General features: G+C 34.4%; 2 protein-coding genes across 2 annotated transcripts in view; one reads left to right on the forward strand and one right to left on the reverse strand.

Moving 5' to 3' along the window:
• NMBR (neuromedin B receptor) overlaps nucleotides 1-13,733 on the reverse strand; it is an 84,750-nt gene extending 71,017 nt beyond the window's left edge. The window contains exon 1 of the mRNA XM_038526193.1: nucleotides 13,601-13,733. The gene's annotated coding sequence lies outside the window, so the exon portion shown is untranslated. The remainder of the gene's footprint in view (nucleotides 1-13,600) is intronic.
• The window catches only part of VTA1 (vesicle trafficking 1), a 65,594-nt gene that overhangs the window by 14,072 nt on the left and 34,305 nt on the right, over nucleotides 1-17,217 (forward strand). The window contains exons 2-4 of the mRNA XM_038526197.1: nucleotides 6,753-6,847; nucleotides 9,019-9,146; nucleotides 10,159-10,234. Coding sequence (XP_038382125.1) covers nucleotides 6,753-6,847; nucleotides 9,019-9,146; nucleotides 10,159-10,234 — 299 coding nt within the window. The remainder of the gene's footprint in view (nucleotides 1-6,752; nucleotides 6,848-9,018; nucleotides 9,147-10,158; nucleotides 10,235-17,217) is intronic.

Consider the following 17,217-nt stretch of genomic DNA (forward strand, 5'->3'; position numbering starts at 1 on the left):
CTGGTCTCATTTTAGTAATCAAGTAGTCACTTAGTTTTTGCTCTTTGCCAGCACAATCTTTTCGTAAGAATTCAGGAGTAGCTCACTTTTTCTTAAAGCTACTATATTATGACAGGAGCTCCAAAAATATTTGTTTAGTGAAGGAATATGCAAAGTAAATACCTTTTATTAGTAGGTACTCGTTCATACTTTCCTTTTTATCTTTGGCTCAGAAATGCCTTCATAAAAGCTAATACTAACCATGTAGCAAGTATTGACAATATACTTATGAATAGAGTAGTATATTTTATTTATTGGCATAAAATCTTTTAAACAGTATATATCATAATGACTCCTAATTGAGTGCCATGTTAATTTAACCTATCAAAGCGTCAGTCTTCATAATTGCTTTATGTATCTTTTTTTTGTGTTTTTATCATGCATTTTGTAGTTTTATAGTTCTCATGTATAAGCAAGGATGTGTTAGAATGTTAGTGTTTAGATTTTATGGAACTTTGAATTACACATACCTTCAGGATTACTAACTGTTTATCTCCTAAATGCCTCACATTAAATTACAGTTAGGTTGGAAAGTATTTAATCCTTTTGCAAATGTGCCTCATTACTCATCTTCAAATAATATTTATTCATAAAAATAAACATATTTCCTTGAAATAAATCAAATATATTTTCTTATAGATGATTTTAGCTACATATTCTGTTTTAGTAGGTAATTTTCCATGTTAGACGTTAATTTTTCATCATCCTGCTGCTGCTACAATGAATTAGTTGTCTTAAGCTCTATGTGAAAGTAATTCCTTTTTTCATCCTTTATGGCAAAAAGATCTTCTGGTGCACTTGCTAATTTTCACAAGTAGATTTAAGGTCTTTTTTGCTTTTATTAATGTTTAAAAATGTACCACAAGATAATTTTCTGTATTTAAGAAGTAAACTGTTATTTAAGAAGTAAACTGTATGAAATATTCAAAAATGTAAAAGCCAGACCTGTTTTATCCAAATATTTCCAATTCTGAGGTGATTCTTCCCAGTTCTTCAATTAAAGGTGTTATTATGTAATAATACCCTGGTAATTGCAAAGACTTAAGTACGTGTGCTAACCAAGAAAGAAAATGCAGGTGAAGCCAATAAACTATATTATCATTACATTGTATTTCAAGTAACAACCAACCATCTGAGTTAAGGTTAACTTTTAAAGGATAGAAGCTGATATTTTAATTTTTGTTGTGAAGTAGGATAATGTCTGTGGTAATATGAATTGGGAATAATTTGATTTTTGTTTCAAAGGAGATACAGATATTCTCCATTTTTATTGTAAACAACAGTAGAAATAGTTACAAATAATAAAAACTGAGAGTTGTACTTTTTACAAATGAATAAATCACTTTCTCATGGTGACAAGAAAACTGCTCAATTTAACTTCTGCATGTTTGCTTAATGGTTAAGTCCTGGATGGCTGCCACTAAAGCCAACGTGAACATAGGAATCAACCTCATTTTTTCTGTCTATGCCGAATAGCCAATTATTCCTAAAATTGGTTCACCAACCACATTCTACAACCTACACTTCATGGATTGTAGGATTCATATAGTATTCACTACTCTGTTAGGAAGATAGGAGAAAGACATCGTAGGAAAATAAAACTGTTCTGTATTTCCTCACATTATCATGACATCATGTTGGCCAATAGTATGTATAAGTAGTGAATAATTAATTAACATCCTTTAAATTTTCTGTGCATATTTTAGGGTGAGGTGTTATCTTAAAGAGATTGGCATGTGTTTGAAATAGTCATTTGGGAGGTTAGAAAGGCAAGCGTGAAGCTCATTTCAGGTTGATAATTATATTTATAATGGCAGTAATCTGCCATGATCTCTATATAGACATAGAGAAAGGCATATGGGTTTGTAAATGAGTGTCCTTTTGCCAAAGAAATACAGTAAAATGATTAAGGAGTAGAAGGAGATAGAACAGTAAAATTCTAGAAGAATATCTTATAAATTCAAAGCTGGTTGCAGAGAGAAGTTAAAGGAGAAAAGACTAATTGTAATGAAATAGATGCCAGTGAACTGAACACCTGTTGTAATAAGCATAATTTCAAGTTGGAAGAAAAAGAAATTGTGTTTAGAGTTGGTGCCTTACTCCCTCATTTAAAACAAACTCTGATGTTGGCAGTACCCAGCATGTGCCAGTTCCATGAAGTTATCAGGACCCAAGCACTTTCCAATTTCACATCTGGAAACCAGTGCATGATTACCATTTCCAAGGTTGCCTTCTGATCTAAGATGTCTTACTAGTGTTTCAGTCATACCATTTCTGTTTTAGGCAGCAGGAAGGAGAAGAGGGAAAGCGACAGTAAGATCTTTCCTCTGCTGTCATTTCCCCTTTAAGGTGACTTCCAGTATTCTCTCCCAAGAACTTCTGATAACACGGTACCAATCTTAGTTACACAGCCACATCTGGCTTTGAGGAATATTGGGAAAATATTGGGAAAATTTTGGCTAGGTACATTACAACCCCCTTAATAATTAGGACTCTCATTAGCAAAAAAGATAGGAAGAAAGAATGTGGGTAGGCAGTTAGTAGTCTCTGCCACAAGTGTTTATTATCCATGTGAACAGCCAGATTTTCAAGATGATGGAAAGACAAGGAAGGACCTTGAGGTTCTTGGTCAGTTACAAGCATTAGCAAGATCAAGAAGAAGAGAGGGACTTGAACTGTAGACCAGTGTGTTTAGAAGACACTGAGAGAATACTAGAAGTAGCAGTAGGATGAAAACAAACAAATCATACTTGCCAGTCCTGACATAGGAAGAATGTAAGAGACTTTCTTAAAGTGACATCTAAGATTTAGTTAAGACAAAGAGGGAGAAGGAATCTGAGGAGACACAGGGGATTTTGCTGATTATAAAGCCATAGTTCCAGGAATTATGGTAAAAGAATTGGGGTTCTATGGAAGAGGTATGGGCTAGGGTAGGGTGAGAAAATATAGTTTATAATTGAGAGGAGCAAGGATGTAGCTAGTAGTGATTTCTAAACCTTTTGATCACCTATCTATGAGTTTTAAAAAATTAATCTCAAATATTATGCAAATTACATACTGAATACTATATTATAAAAATACATGTATTATTAAAGTTGTAGAAACATAGAATTTTTTTAAGATGTTATTTATTTATTCATAAGAGACACAGAGAGAGAGGCAAAGACATAGGCAGAGGGAGAAGCAGGCTCCCTGCGGGGAGCCAAATGCAGGTCTCAGTCCCAGGACCCTGGGATCACACCTTGAGCCGAGGACAGACATTCAACCACTGAGCCATCCAGGTGCCCCGAAACATAGAAATTTTTAAAGAATTATTAAAAAATCATCAGTAGAAATGCTAAAGATTTTCTTTTCCACACTCTAGGCAGTTATCTTGCCAATCCCTGGGATTGGTCCTAGGTCCCAAAGGCCACAGTTTCAGTATAGCATAGGGTAGGGACTCTGTTAGGGGACATATGAGCAGCCTGGCATGGAATTGGTCCCTATTCCCAAGCAGAAGCCTTCCTCTTAAAAATAAGAACAAGAACACTTAAAACTCTTGGTAAAATTTTGGTAATACAGTAAGACATAGCAAGATTAAATTTGGAGGAAGAAAAAGCAGTTATGAGTTAGAGATACTGTCATGTGTAGAAATGGCATTTGATCTGTGATCTCAAAAAATCAAATAGCCAGTAAATATAAAAAGTAAAAATATGCAGGGGCACCTTGATGGCTCAGGCAGTTAAGTGTCAGACTCTTGATTTCAGCTCAACCTCCGGGTTGTGAGACCCATGAGCCCTGTACTAAGTTCCGAGCTCAGCACAGTCTGCTTGTCTTCCCTCCCTCTGCTCCTCCATCCATTTGTGTGTGTGTGCTCTTTCTCTCCCTAAAATAAATAAATAAAATCTTTTTAAAAATGATTTTTAAAAAAGTAAAAATAGAGAACCACAAAATCATTAGCGAAAGGAAGGATCATTTATTAAGTGTATTTGAGATAGATGGCAGTCACTTGGGGAGAAGAGGAAATGCAAGTTAGAGCGTTAAGTTTGAAAGGAAAAACTAGAAAAATCATGAGAGTGAATATCAAGTCCCTTAAGAGATAAAAGAACTTTCCCAAGCTTGGAATTGACAGGAAAAAAAAAAAAAAAAAAAAAGGTAAATAATTGGTTTGAGTACATAAATATTTTAAGCCTCTGTGTTTTATTTTAAAACAGCATTCAGAAATTGAAAGGTGGCATGATATTTGCAGCCAATATGTTTGTTTTCCAAAGAGCTCATGTGATGTACTGTAGAAGAAGAAATGCAACAAAAACACTGGAAGAAGAAACCTGAACAGCTCTCAAAGAGGAAGTGTTTGGGAGTTCTGGTCAGTTTTAAGAAGAGAAGGAGCTAAGATAGGCAGAGTTCTAGAATAGCTCAAAAGAGATGTGACTGGTTTAAAAGGAGGTTGTTTAACCATGCTTTAAGAGGTGTGGAGGGAGGGGAGAGATGATGAAAACCTTAAAGACGAATGGGTAGAGGGAAAACCTAGCCATGTTGCTAAAAAAAATATGACTAGTTAAAAGAAGAAAGAAAAAGAAAATTTGATCGCATTTGTTATCAAAGCAATAGACCTTGAAAATAAGTGGGGTTTTTTGTTTTTCAAATTAGAATTTGGTTTGGGGTCAAAGTGATACCCAGTGCTAGCTGGTATGCAGTGAAAACAAAAGCCCTGTGCTTTTTATACTGTGTGGCTATGTGAATCTGTACAGTACTTTTGGAACTCCATTTTTTTCTCTTGTTAATAACTAGATGGACCAAACCCTGAAATCTGATATATGAAAATAAATACATTAATAAATAAAACATCAAACTCTATAACATGAGATAGCCTTAAAAGCCTAATCTTAAAACAGTTTCTTCAGAGAAAGCTTTTAAAATTAAAAACACAGAATAAATAATTGCATATTATGTGTATCTTAATACCTATTTAAAGAAGATAACATCAAGTAGACATAATTGAATTGGAAATCCTGAGAGTAACTAACAGATACCAAGCCATTTACAAAGGTCTAGTGATTAAAACAGCAATAGGCCAGTAGACTAATGAAGCAGGATAGACAGTATACAGAATTGGGCCCTTTTATCCCATGGAAGCTTAATATATGATAATGAATGATGAAAGTGGCATTTAAATCAGTGGCGTAGAATGAGCTATTCTTTCATCCATGTATTTTTCTATTCAGAAAATGTTTATTGAAGGCCAAGCACTATCCTATATGCCAGGGGTACATCAGCAAACCAAATACAATAAAATCACCATCATGACAGAGTTTAAACTTGAATTGAGTGGAGGCAGTGGATAAATAAGTAGAAGATAATTATGTGCTGAGGAAGAGAAGTAAAGCAAGGAAGGGGGATAGTGTTCACAAGATGCCATTTGAGGGGAAAAACGTATCCCTTGTGTACGCCTTGTAAAGAACTGCCGCAAGGCAATTTGTTAAAAAGCAAACAACCCAATAGAAAATTTGGCAGATCTTTTTCTTTTATTTTGATAACTACTCCTGATTCGTAAAAGAGGATATAGAGATATCCAGTAAAATATGCAGTACTTTTTTAGTAGTGAAAATGAAAATCACTTAAAATCTTGAAACTGATAGGAAGTTTAATAATACTGGTTATTTTTTACTTTTTGTGGGCTTGAGGAACTGGTGCTTACATCTGTTAGAGATAGAACTGCATATTCATAATCTGTTTTGGAGGACAGTTTAAGAGTAGCTCTCAAAAATGAAAAAGATACACATACTATGACCTGAGTGTTCTGTTTCTTGGTATTTGCCTCAGGGAACTCTTGAATGTATATACAAGAAGATCTAGTACTACAACATGATTTGTAGTAATGAACATCTGAGAACTACCTAAGTGTGCTTTCTTTAGAGTGGTGTGTCTACAGCACTGTCACAGATTTCCAGAACATATTTGGAGAATGTAAAAGAAAATTTTCAGGTAGTATATATACACACCAATGGTAACAAGAGCCACCAAACCTTTTACAACTCCTGTCACTGGGAAAACTATTAGGGTCATGGTGTCACAGAAGTTTTTTAGCATTAGCCTTATCTCTAATGTTTTATTAAGTTTTTAAAAACGGTGTGTATTCTTTTGTATATATAAAAATGGCTATATTAAAAAATTGACTATATATAAAAATGTTAGCCACAGCTCAACTTATGTTTACCAGTCTTGTAGCTCCTCTCTAACTCCTATTATATATTTTATCAATATCACTTATCAAGCATTTGTTGAGTGCTCTTGTACATGTGTTGGTTTTTCTGATTGCCTTAACTTGCAATTAAATTACAGGTCTTTTTGACAGCTTAGGACCTAATCTCTTTTGTTTGTTTGTCTGTTTGTTTCTTTCTTTCTTTCTTTCTTTCTTCCTTTTTTTTTTTTAACATAATGCCAAAAGAGAGGGCCTTACTTGGTTAAAAAAAGAAAGAAAGAAAGAAAGAAAGAAAGAAAGAAAGAAAGAAAGAAAGAAAGAAAGAAAGAAAGAAAGAAGAATTGGTATTACCATGAATCTGTTACATTCTTTGATTAATATTTGTGTGTTCTTTATTTTGTAAATAAAATCCATAGTAAATCAGAGTTTTATTTCTAAATTCACTTAAATTTTAAATTATTTATTAGACAGAACATGTATTTTAAACATTTAGTAATGGAAATTGTTGAAGTCATCTCACTTTTCTTTGTAGGTCGTTTATATGCAATGCAAACTGGAATGAAGATTGATAGTAAAACTCCTGAATGTCGTAAATTTTTATCAAAGCTGATGGATCAGTTAGAAGCTGTAAGTTAAACACTGATCATTTATTTTCTGATTAATGTTTTAAGTCGCATTTTATTACATTTTTGTATATATATTTTGCCATTTTAGTTCTTCCCCTTAGCAACAATCAGTGTCATTACAGCAGAGGAAAAATTAGACACAACTTTTTAAATTTATATCTTACTGCGAAAGGAGTTGTAAGCATAAGTTAAAGCTTAATAGCTGTAGCTCTTTATTTATTTAGTTATGTGACCTGAAGATATGAAGAGAATTAGAAACCTAAATATTTGACTAGTTGTGTTATTTTGTGTAGAAAGACAAAATTTTAGATATATTAAAAATCAAAACGTATAATAGTTCAGAGCTTTTATAAATGTTGAAAGTTATTCAGATCAAAACCTAATTACATTAAACAGCCATAGGCAGTTGGGTACTAACTGAATATGGGTGTCTGGCCTTTGGACCCAGAGTCTCTGTCATTGCTACCATTAACTACCTATGGTAGATCTGGTGGGACCACTGATGGGAATCCAGCTGCCCTTGAAGCCTGTCTGTTGTTTCTATTTCTAACTTGGTTTCTGTAGGTACCGGAAAAATTTGAGTACTCTTTTCTTTCTTTCTTTTTTTTTTCTTAAAGATTTTATTTATTTGTTCATGAGAAACAGAGAGAGAGAGAGGCAGAGACACAGGCAGAGGGAGAAGCAGGCTCCATGCAGAGAGCCCGATGCGGGACTTGATCCCGGATCTTCAGGATCACCCTCTGAGCCGAAGGCAGATGCTTAACTGCTGAGCCACCATGGAGTCCTTTAGCACCCTTTTTTGCAAGGTGGGGTAGGGGATGAGAGGAGGAATGTGTCTCACACATATCCATATATTTATAAAATCGTATTGCTAGCAGAGATTTTATATAGAATTATCTCTATTAATTTCACTATATAGCAATGATAACTACATTAGCTATGGATAAGACAGAACTCAAAATAGTTATTTATAATAAGCAAAGTATAAAATCACATTTGTAAAGGGACTCAGCAGGAGTTTATTATTATTTAAATTAAATAACAGTAGAATACGTCTATTCCATGGTGATTCTATCACACCTTATAATGTTTAGATTACTCTGTTGGAAAACTGAGTATATTATGTTTTTGCTGCCAGATATTTCATGTTGAAGATGAGATGAAGTGACATACTCCTACTTTTTTCTAGAATTAAATCCACTCCTAGAATTGAATCTAGAATCAAAGCACTTCATAGTGTGGATATAGTAAACTAGTGTTATATGTCAATTTTTTTTTCTGTTTAAGATAAATGTAGCTAACACATCCTTAAATTCCAACATTAAATCTCTTCTGGAACTTACATTATTCTGTTGTAATTATGAGAATATTTATTTTGCTGATTTTGTGAAAAATCCTGAAGCCTTTCTTAAATTTCTTACTTTATAACATTTTTGAGAAAAGCCATTTCTAAATGGTAGTGTGGTACTCAGATCTAATATTCCAGAGTCCTTTCATTCCAATGCAACAGTCTGTAAGCTATAGGAACTTAATTTGCTGTGTTTAAAATATTTTAAATTATCATATGTGTGGGAAAAGGATATACTAAAAATTTACAGTTGTGAATTGTGTTAACTTGAGGTGTATTTTTGTCTAAATTTTAAAAACTCTGTAATCCTAGTGAGTTTGTGATCTCATTCTGTAGAATTAATTTTTTTTTATATATTATCCTCTGGGAGATACTATTTTAGGATATAATGATTTTATATTTTAAATTATGATTAGGAATTCCTAATCATAAGTTTTCCTAATTCCATTTTTAGGATATCTGCTGATATATTGGCTGTTATTTTAGAATATTTGTCTAATGCTTTATATAGATAGTTGGATGTGTTATCATTTTATTCTTGGTTATTTTGAGTTTTAAAGCTAACTTATCCTTTCAGGTTATCATGAGTGTGTTTCTTCAAAGTTTGTATACATTGGGTTTTATTCAAAAAAACCTTGGGTTGAAGCAGAGCAATTTTTGCAAGATTTCATTGATATATCTTTTCCTGAAATGATAAAATAACGTAAAATAATTATGTAAAATAATTTTAAATAATCATTTAAAATGATTTTTGGATTATTTGTACTTAAGCATACATTTCTGAGAGTCCAAAATCTTAAGCTTTGTATCTGATTTAATTTTAGCTTAAGAAACAGTTGGGTGATAATGAAGCTATTACTCAAGAAATAGTTGGTTCTGCTCATTTGGAGAATTATGCATTGAAAATGTTTTTGTATGCAGATAATGAAGATCGTGCTGGACGATTTCACAAGTAAGTAAAGTAAAAGAAAAATTAAAATTGTAAGTTTAGTTACTGTGTAACTGGAATTATCCAGTTTTCCATTGAACACTTTTAGACTTGATAAATGATTTAGATTTTTTGGTAATTCCTTGTAGAATGTCAGAATGATTTTAGGTTACAAAAGCAATACTGTCTTTTTAGAGAAAATGGCTGACAGAAGACTAGCCAGGGGAGATTTATTTTTTCAGTAATTATACCCTAAGTAGTCATTCTTTAACATTTGGTGAAATCTGAGAGTTGATTTTAGCCAGCAACAACCTAGTGCGATACTGATATTTTAAATTATCACAACCTGCTAATTCAAATGATTTGTAATCATTATAATAATGCTGAAATGCAAAGAAATCACATGGCTTGATATAGATTGAGATAACACTGTAGTTGCTTTGTTATGTGTACACTGGTGGGGGTTAGGGCAGACAGTAGGGGCAGATGGAGAGATAGAATCTTAAGAAGACTCCATGTGCAGCACAGGACTCCATCTCACGACCCTGAGATCATGACCGGAGCAAAAGTCAAGAGACACTTAACCGAATGAGCCCCCCATGCACCCCTATAATTGCATTTTTTAATAAAAAGTATACTATAAAACCTTGTTATAGTATATTTATTTGTAATATGAATGTTGTTGCTTTCTCCTAATACAAATTAAAGAAGTAGCTTTATTGTGTTCTTGAAATCTGATTTTATGGAGCACCTGGGTGGCTCAGTTGGTTGAGCATCTACCTTTGCTCAGGTTGTGATTCTGTGGTCCAAGGATTGAGTCCCTCATCAACTTCCCCATGGGTCGCCTGCTTTTCCCTCTGCCTCTCTTTCTGTGTCTCACATGAATAAATAAATAAAAATTTTTTTTAAATCTGATTTTATTTAAAACATTAATTTCACTTTTGTAAACACTGGAATTTTTTTTTCCTCATAGTTCCATGATTAATTCTGCAACTTAATGTTTTTTATTTAACTAAATCAGCTTTCTCTTTTTTAGAAACATGATCAAATCCTTCTATACTGCAAGTCTTTTAATAGATGTCATAACAGTGTTTGGAGAACTCACTGATGAAGTAAGTATACAGTTTTTATTGTTTTGTTAGCTGAGGCTCAGTATTGTTGCTCTTTATGAGTTTTGTAATTGCATTGCTTACTTAGAACAGCATGCCTATCAGAAACCTAGTGTAAGTAAAAAGTGTATTGGCCACATTTGTAAAAGTAAGATGAAGTAATTCTTAATAAGAAATTGTATTTTTTGTCGTATGTTCTTTAAATCTAGAATGAATTTTAGTTTAGCAAATATACAGCTACTGTGTTGGGCAGCCCAAGTTTAGGGTTTGATTTTATTAAGGGCTTAAATATTCCTAATCCTGTATGCTGTTAAATTTCTGCACTGTTATTTGGTAAATATACTGGAGGCAGAGCCATTTTAGGACTTTTTTTCTGTTTAATTTCTAATCAGAAATATGATGATTTGTTTCATTGTAAAATACACATAGAACTTGATATTTTCTGAGGTACTTTCTATTTTATCATTTTGTTTTTCATAACCTCCAAGATAGAGTATATATTCATTTTATACATGAGCAAATTGAGGCTAAGTGACAAACTGTGAGTTTATGTGAGTTCTGTGTTGTTTTCACTGTAGCACACCTTACTATTGGCATGGAAAATGTGATTTTTGGGAGGGGAGATAGTAATCTAGAAACAGAAAAGTAAAAGAGCCACAAATGAGACTGATATAGGTGTGTTATAATATAGGTGTGTTATAATAGTGATTTGAAATTTATGAAGAGTATTGCTTTCTGTGACATGTTTTTCTAAATGGTGAGCAGCTCATAGTAAAGCTCCAAACAAAACAAAGTATAATCTATCTATGAGAGGTGTGCATTTTCATAAAACAGTATAGCAAAACTGCAAAAAAGGCTTTATATTTAAAACAAAGTTAAGCTCTGGGCTTGATGATTATGAACTAGGTTTTTGCATTACTGCAAAGGAGATGTGCAGGACATTTGAAGATTGTGCTCAATTAAGAACATTTTTATTATGTGAGACTGTCCCTTTTGTTTCAAAACATCAAGCTTCCCCGGCCTTGCCCACACGGCATTTCCCAGTCATTCCGCTAACCGGAAACCACCCCAGATATTTCAAAAACAGCCTCTAGGGTATGGGGCAATGCCCATCAAAAGTCAGTGTTTGTGAGTTGCCTTGAGACAGCGTAGTTAGTATAAGAGAAAACAGACCTAGATCATGAAACCTAAAGTGCTTCCAGTGGGTATGCCGCTTTTGTATTCTGAAGGCTCTATGGATCCACTCTGTTTGGCTCCCTCTCTACTCCCATTTTCTGTTATTGCTGACCTGGAGTTATTTTTCCAGTGTGCAGCACTATACTCGCTACTCGGGGATACAGAAGTGGTTTAAACATGATGGTAGAGAAGTGCAGTTTAACGTTTTAGATAGTTCAGTATAGTTTTAGAAAGTACCAGGTAGGGTAAAGGAGAATAATGAGATTTCAGATTAAAAAATAAGTCAGATTTATTATTTTTATATTTATTTTTATATTTATATTTTATAAATATATTTATATTTATTTTTATATTTATTATTTATTATATTTATTAAGTCTGATCTGACAGATCAGACAGATGATAGAAGACCTGGAATCTTCAGTTAGTGGGTTTTTTGAATAAAGAACTATACTGTGGTGTGCTTTGTATGATAGGAATCTGTAGAATGTAGGGTTAGGAAGAACTACAAGTCATTTGACAAAAGAACTAGTTAATGATTATTGAACTTTGTACAATGTCAATTTTTTATTTGGGGAAGAATATGTTCAGACAGATTATAAAATTTGTGGTATAGGTATGGCATCCAAAAATAAGCACAGGACTCTAGGAAATAATAAATGCGCAAAACATGACAGTTCAAGTTGGATTAGACACCGTCTGGTGAGAGGATAGTTTTGAAAGAAGATGATCAAGTAAACATCCTCATAAAAACTCATATTGAAAATGCAAGAGGAAGACATGAATACAGAAATAAGGAAGTGGGGAAACTCATGATATCAGAAGAACATTGTATGGCAGAGTGGCAGATCCATTTGCCCAGTGCTTCCAAGAGGACTCTCCTTGCCCCTCCCACTCGCCCATATTTAGAGAAGCTGCTCCCCTGTCTCAGAAGGAAGACCAGTCCTTTGAACTTACAGATGCCAACCGGGAGGACCCCAGTTAATAGGTGTAGTAGATGTAGGAAAAAACAAATTATCCCAGAAGTCTTGGGTGAGTAATGCAGGGTTTGCTTTTTTTTTTTTTTTTTTAACCTAAAAGATACATGAATACTTGCACATGTAGCATGAGGTTCATCTGCATTTTAGGAAAAAAAATAGGTTTATATTTAGGTATCCTTAACAAAGATCAGCTTCCTTAATTATTTGAACATAGCAACAAGGGCAGGGACTCTGAATAGGGCAAATTGAGAGCTTCAGAAGGAGTGGGAGAGATTGTTTAGAGACTGAGGATGTTAAAGGATATATATATATATAGCAACAGAGTAAAGGGACATTTTCCCAGAATGTTGGCACTGTTTTCTTTTCCTGTCTCACCACCCAACCTGCTACCCGAGCTCTTCTGCCTTTCACTGGTACTAGACTTAAGTAGGAAATAGCATCTGTGTTGGTGGTTAAATGATTCAGCTAGCAGGAGGGGTCTGAAATGGTACAGAGAAAAGAAGTTAGGCATTTTAAGGCCAGCCTGGAAAGGAAGTCCTAGTTACTTGATGGGGCTGAGGTTATTCCATGGACCTTCATCATATAAGTTGTGCAGATTTAAATCAATAAATGTGTGTCTGCACAATTAGTGTGTAATTATATGTAGGTGCTTTTCTCTAACTTAATATGTTAGTTATAACATGCAAAGTTTGTACATCCAGCAAAGTTGTGCATATCAAAATTTAAAAACTGCATGATATGCAGGGCTGATGTTTCTTATTCATAATCATTCAGTGATCTTACCCTTCTGTGACTTGAAACTGATTTCTGCCCATGAACTGAGGTTGACTAAGTAACACAAAGCCAGCCAACAAGAAAAGTAAAATATGGGTGAGACTGTTCATCTGCTACTGACATAATCCCTAGGCCAACCAGCTTATCAGCTTAGTTATGAATTCTTTTAAGTTTAATGTTGTTGTTTTGTTCCATCATTTCTGTATCTAGGAATGGCATCTTCATTGTCATTACTGAGATTTAGATTTTTCAGAATGATTGTTTGAACATCAGATAATTGTAAATAAAGAAGCTCCACTGAGTGGAATAAGGAGGAATCCACCCTAGCCGTGGCTTTACCAGCTTGTCACCGTTTCAGAGTAGCAGAATGGTGATCGACCTCAACGCTCTCCTCTAAGTCTTTCTTGTTATCTTAAGAAAATCTAGGACTTGTACTTACTGTGATTGAAGTCTGATATGCCTAAAATAAGGCACAGACTCTTACAACATTTCTTATTTCAAAATAACTGTTAAAAAGATGAGCTGTTTCAGGGGCACCTAGGTGGCTCAGTCGGTTGAGCGTCTGCCTTCCGCCCAGGTCATGATCCCTGGAATGGAGCCTTGAGTCAGACTCCCTGCTCAGTGCAGAGCCTGATTCTCCAACTGCCACTCCCCACTGCTCATGCCCATGCTTGCTCGCTCTCTCTCAAATAAATGAAATCTTAAAAAAAAAAAAAAAAAGTTGAGCTGTTTTCACAAATATGGATATAAATTAGTTACTCCAAGCATTTACTGGGGCACCTGAGTGGCTCAGTGGTTGAGTGGCTGCCTTTGCTTCAGGTTGTGATCCCAAGATCCTGGGATTGAGTCCTGCATCAGGCTCCTCACAGGGAGCCTGCTTCTCCCTTTGCCTATGTCTCTCTGTGTCTGTGTCTTTCAGGAATAAATAAATAAAATCTAAAAAAAAAAAAAAAAATAGCAGTTTTAACTCATTCCCTCCTTTCCACTTCCACCATAGTTACATCCTGTACTGGTAAAACACTAGCAGAGACACAGATAGGAAACAAAGGTGGGAAAAGAATGAATTAAGGATTTCAGGTAGGCAGATTTTTTTTTTTAATATATATTCCTGTAGGTATAGTTCAGGACTCTATAACTTATATGTTCATTTGTAAGTTAAATGCAGTGCTGCATTTAACTACATAATATGCCAGAACTTTTTAACAAATCTAAAATTTTCCTCAAAAGCAGTTGTTTTCCTTGCTTCTCAGTGCTGTTTTGAGAAACACTACAATCTGTGACAACAGAAAATGGGGAGGGGAGATGGCATTATAAATGTCTCATAATTTTTATTTTTGTGTTTTTATCTTTTTATCATCTTTATAAAAACAAGAGAATGGTGGCTTTTATATTAATGTTTTCTAAAGTTTTTAAAATACTACATTTTTTCACTATCAGCTCTGAAAATGTATTTCAGAAGAAAAGAGATCAAGGTTGTCAGAGACAAGCCCCATTCAACTCCAAACCAAGAAGTCATTTTATTTCTTTGGATGTGGCTTTTCCTCTGTAGAATGGGAAGCCTAGATGAGCAGGTCTCTGAGGTCCTTTGCAGCTCCACCAGTCTCGATGAGTATATGTTCCACATGTGGGAGAGGTAATGGGAAAAGGAGAACAAAAAAACAAAGATGAAAAAGCAAACAGAAAAAGAAGAGGAGAGAATCAAAAATAGTTGTTGGTTAGAAGCAAAAGGAGGGGTGAAGAACTCTAGAGGAGGTTATATAAACGAAAGTAAAAAGTAGACCTACTGAAAATGTGATAGCAGAGAGCAAATTCTTAGTAGGAGGAAGAGAGAAGAAAGCTAGTATTGCAACACAGAGAGTAGGCAAGCTGAAAACCTGGGGCCTTCTGTATGACATTTGTATGTGAAGATTTTGAGTCTTCTAACTAAATTCTTTTAATTTAACATGCCAGTCTTTTTTTAAAAAGCCTGCTGGTTCACAAGCTACATTACTGCAGTTTACCTAATTAATTTTCCTACTTGGGGCCCCTTTTCTCTACAACATATTTTCCTCTGTTACTGTTTATTGGCAGAAATAACGGGCTTTTCAGTTCCTGGCATTGCATGTCCAGGCTCCTACTTCTGGTCCTTCATACCAATCCTGTGTACGTTTGTCAGACCAGTCTCCTTACTGCCTGCTCACTTTCTACCATGGATAACTGTGTGTTTAGCCTGCTTGCCTAAGCCTTACCTTCTCTTGGGGCCAGCTGAAGTACTCTTGCCCTTAGATGAATTCCTCCATCTCTCAACTGTTCCAACCTTAGAGTCTTAACTGTATGAATATTACACTATGATGTATTGCCTTAAGTTTTATAGATTATATGTTGGAATAAATTATACTGCAAGTCCTCGCAAGAGAGGACTTTGTTTATATGTTGGAATAAATTATACTGCAAGTCCTCGCAAGAGGGGACTTTGCTTCTTTCTACTCTTATATCTTCTTCGGCATTAGGTATAAATTTTCACCCTGAGTAAAATCTCAGAGTAAAAAACAGTGGCTGATCAGTGATATTTCAGATGTTGCTACAGTTCAGCTTTTCATTTTTTCTGTCTGTAGATGGAGATAACGTTCAGACTTTTTTACAGAGAACTTCTTTCCTAAGTCTTCTAAAATGTAATTAGATCTCATTCAGTCACAGCATTTTTCTTGGTTATTTCCTGATATTTTTTCTTTTACATTCACATCACTATTTATAGTTGCACAAAAATAAAGTCTATATTTTCTTTAGTCAACAACTTTTTAAAAAAATATTTTTATCTGCCATTGTCTATTTTGTTTTGTTTTCTTAAGATTTTATTTATTTATTCATGAGAGAGAGAGAGAAAGAGGCAGAGGGAGAAGCAGGCTCCATGCAGGGAGCCCGACATGGGACTCAATACCTGGTCTCCAGGATCAGGCCCTGGGCTAAAGGTGGCGCTAAACCGCTGAGCCACCCTGGCTGCCCCATTGTTCTGTTTTTTTAATTCTACTATCTTTGTTTTAGTTATACCTATTTAACTCTTTTAACTGTGCCTTGTATAGTTCCATCTCAGTTTTTAAACTTGTTGTTGTATAAACTTCTAGCTTTCTGTAGCTATATAGAAATCAATGTCCCAGATCAGGGATAGAATCACCAGAGTATATATTAAAATTTTTAATTTTGTATTTTAAAGGAGGGGGTGTTCAAAACATAAATATTTTGTTTTCCTACTGTGGCATCTTGTACACTCTGTTCATGGCTAATATTAATGATAGACTTTTATTGTATTTTAGATTTGTTTGACTTCTAGCATGTTGAGGAGCAGACATCATTTTGCCTTTTTGCCTTTGTAGTCTTTTGTTTAGGTTTAATTCCACTAATTTAAGAAGAACATAAAATTCACAGATAAAAGATGATAATACTGTTAATCTGTTGAGTTTCTGCTAATTTGGGGGGAATCAAGTGAATATGGTATGTTTTCCTGCCCTCACAGAGCTTGTGTTCTCGTGTGGGAAGAGAAGCAAAATAACTAATTAGAAGGACATATGGTATAGTAATGATAGAATACAGGAAAGACGTTTCACTCCTGCAATTTGCCTGGCACTATGTTTGGACAATTTAGATATACCTTATTTCATCTTTTACAACTCTGAAACACAGTAAGAAAACCAAGAGTTGAAAAACGAAACAAAAACAGAAAAACACCAAGAGTCAGGAAAATAAAGTACCTTGTCCCCAGATGCTGTGCCCCAGAACTGTATTCTCAAATTCTTGTGTGATGAACATCCAGCTTTTTTTTTTCTTTGTCATTTCCATTCTGTGGCAGACTGATAGTTTTGTAGAATAAAAATAATTATTGAATTATTAGAAAAATGAAACTTAAAAAAGATCTGTAAAATAAAAGAGTAATTTTGGTACAAGTTTCCTAAATAACTCTCAGTTTCTGTACTGTCTTGTCACAGACTCGTAAACGGTTTACACACTGGGATTGGGACCACATTTTTTTTTAAGATTTTATTTATTTAGTTATGTGCGACAGAGAGAGAGGCAGAGACACAG

This window comes from Canis lupus, chromosome 1, assembly GCF_011100685.1.
Source record: "Canis lupus familiaris isolate Mischka breed German Shepherd chromosome 1, alternate assembly UU_Cfam_GSD_1.0, whole genome shotgun sequence".
Taxonomy (NCBI): Eukaryota; Metazoa; Chordata; class Mammalia; order Carnivora; family Canidae; genus Canis; species Canis lupus.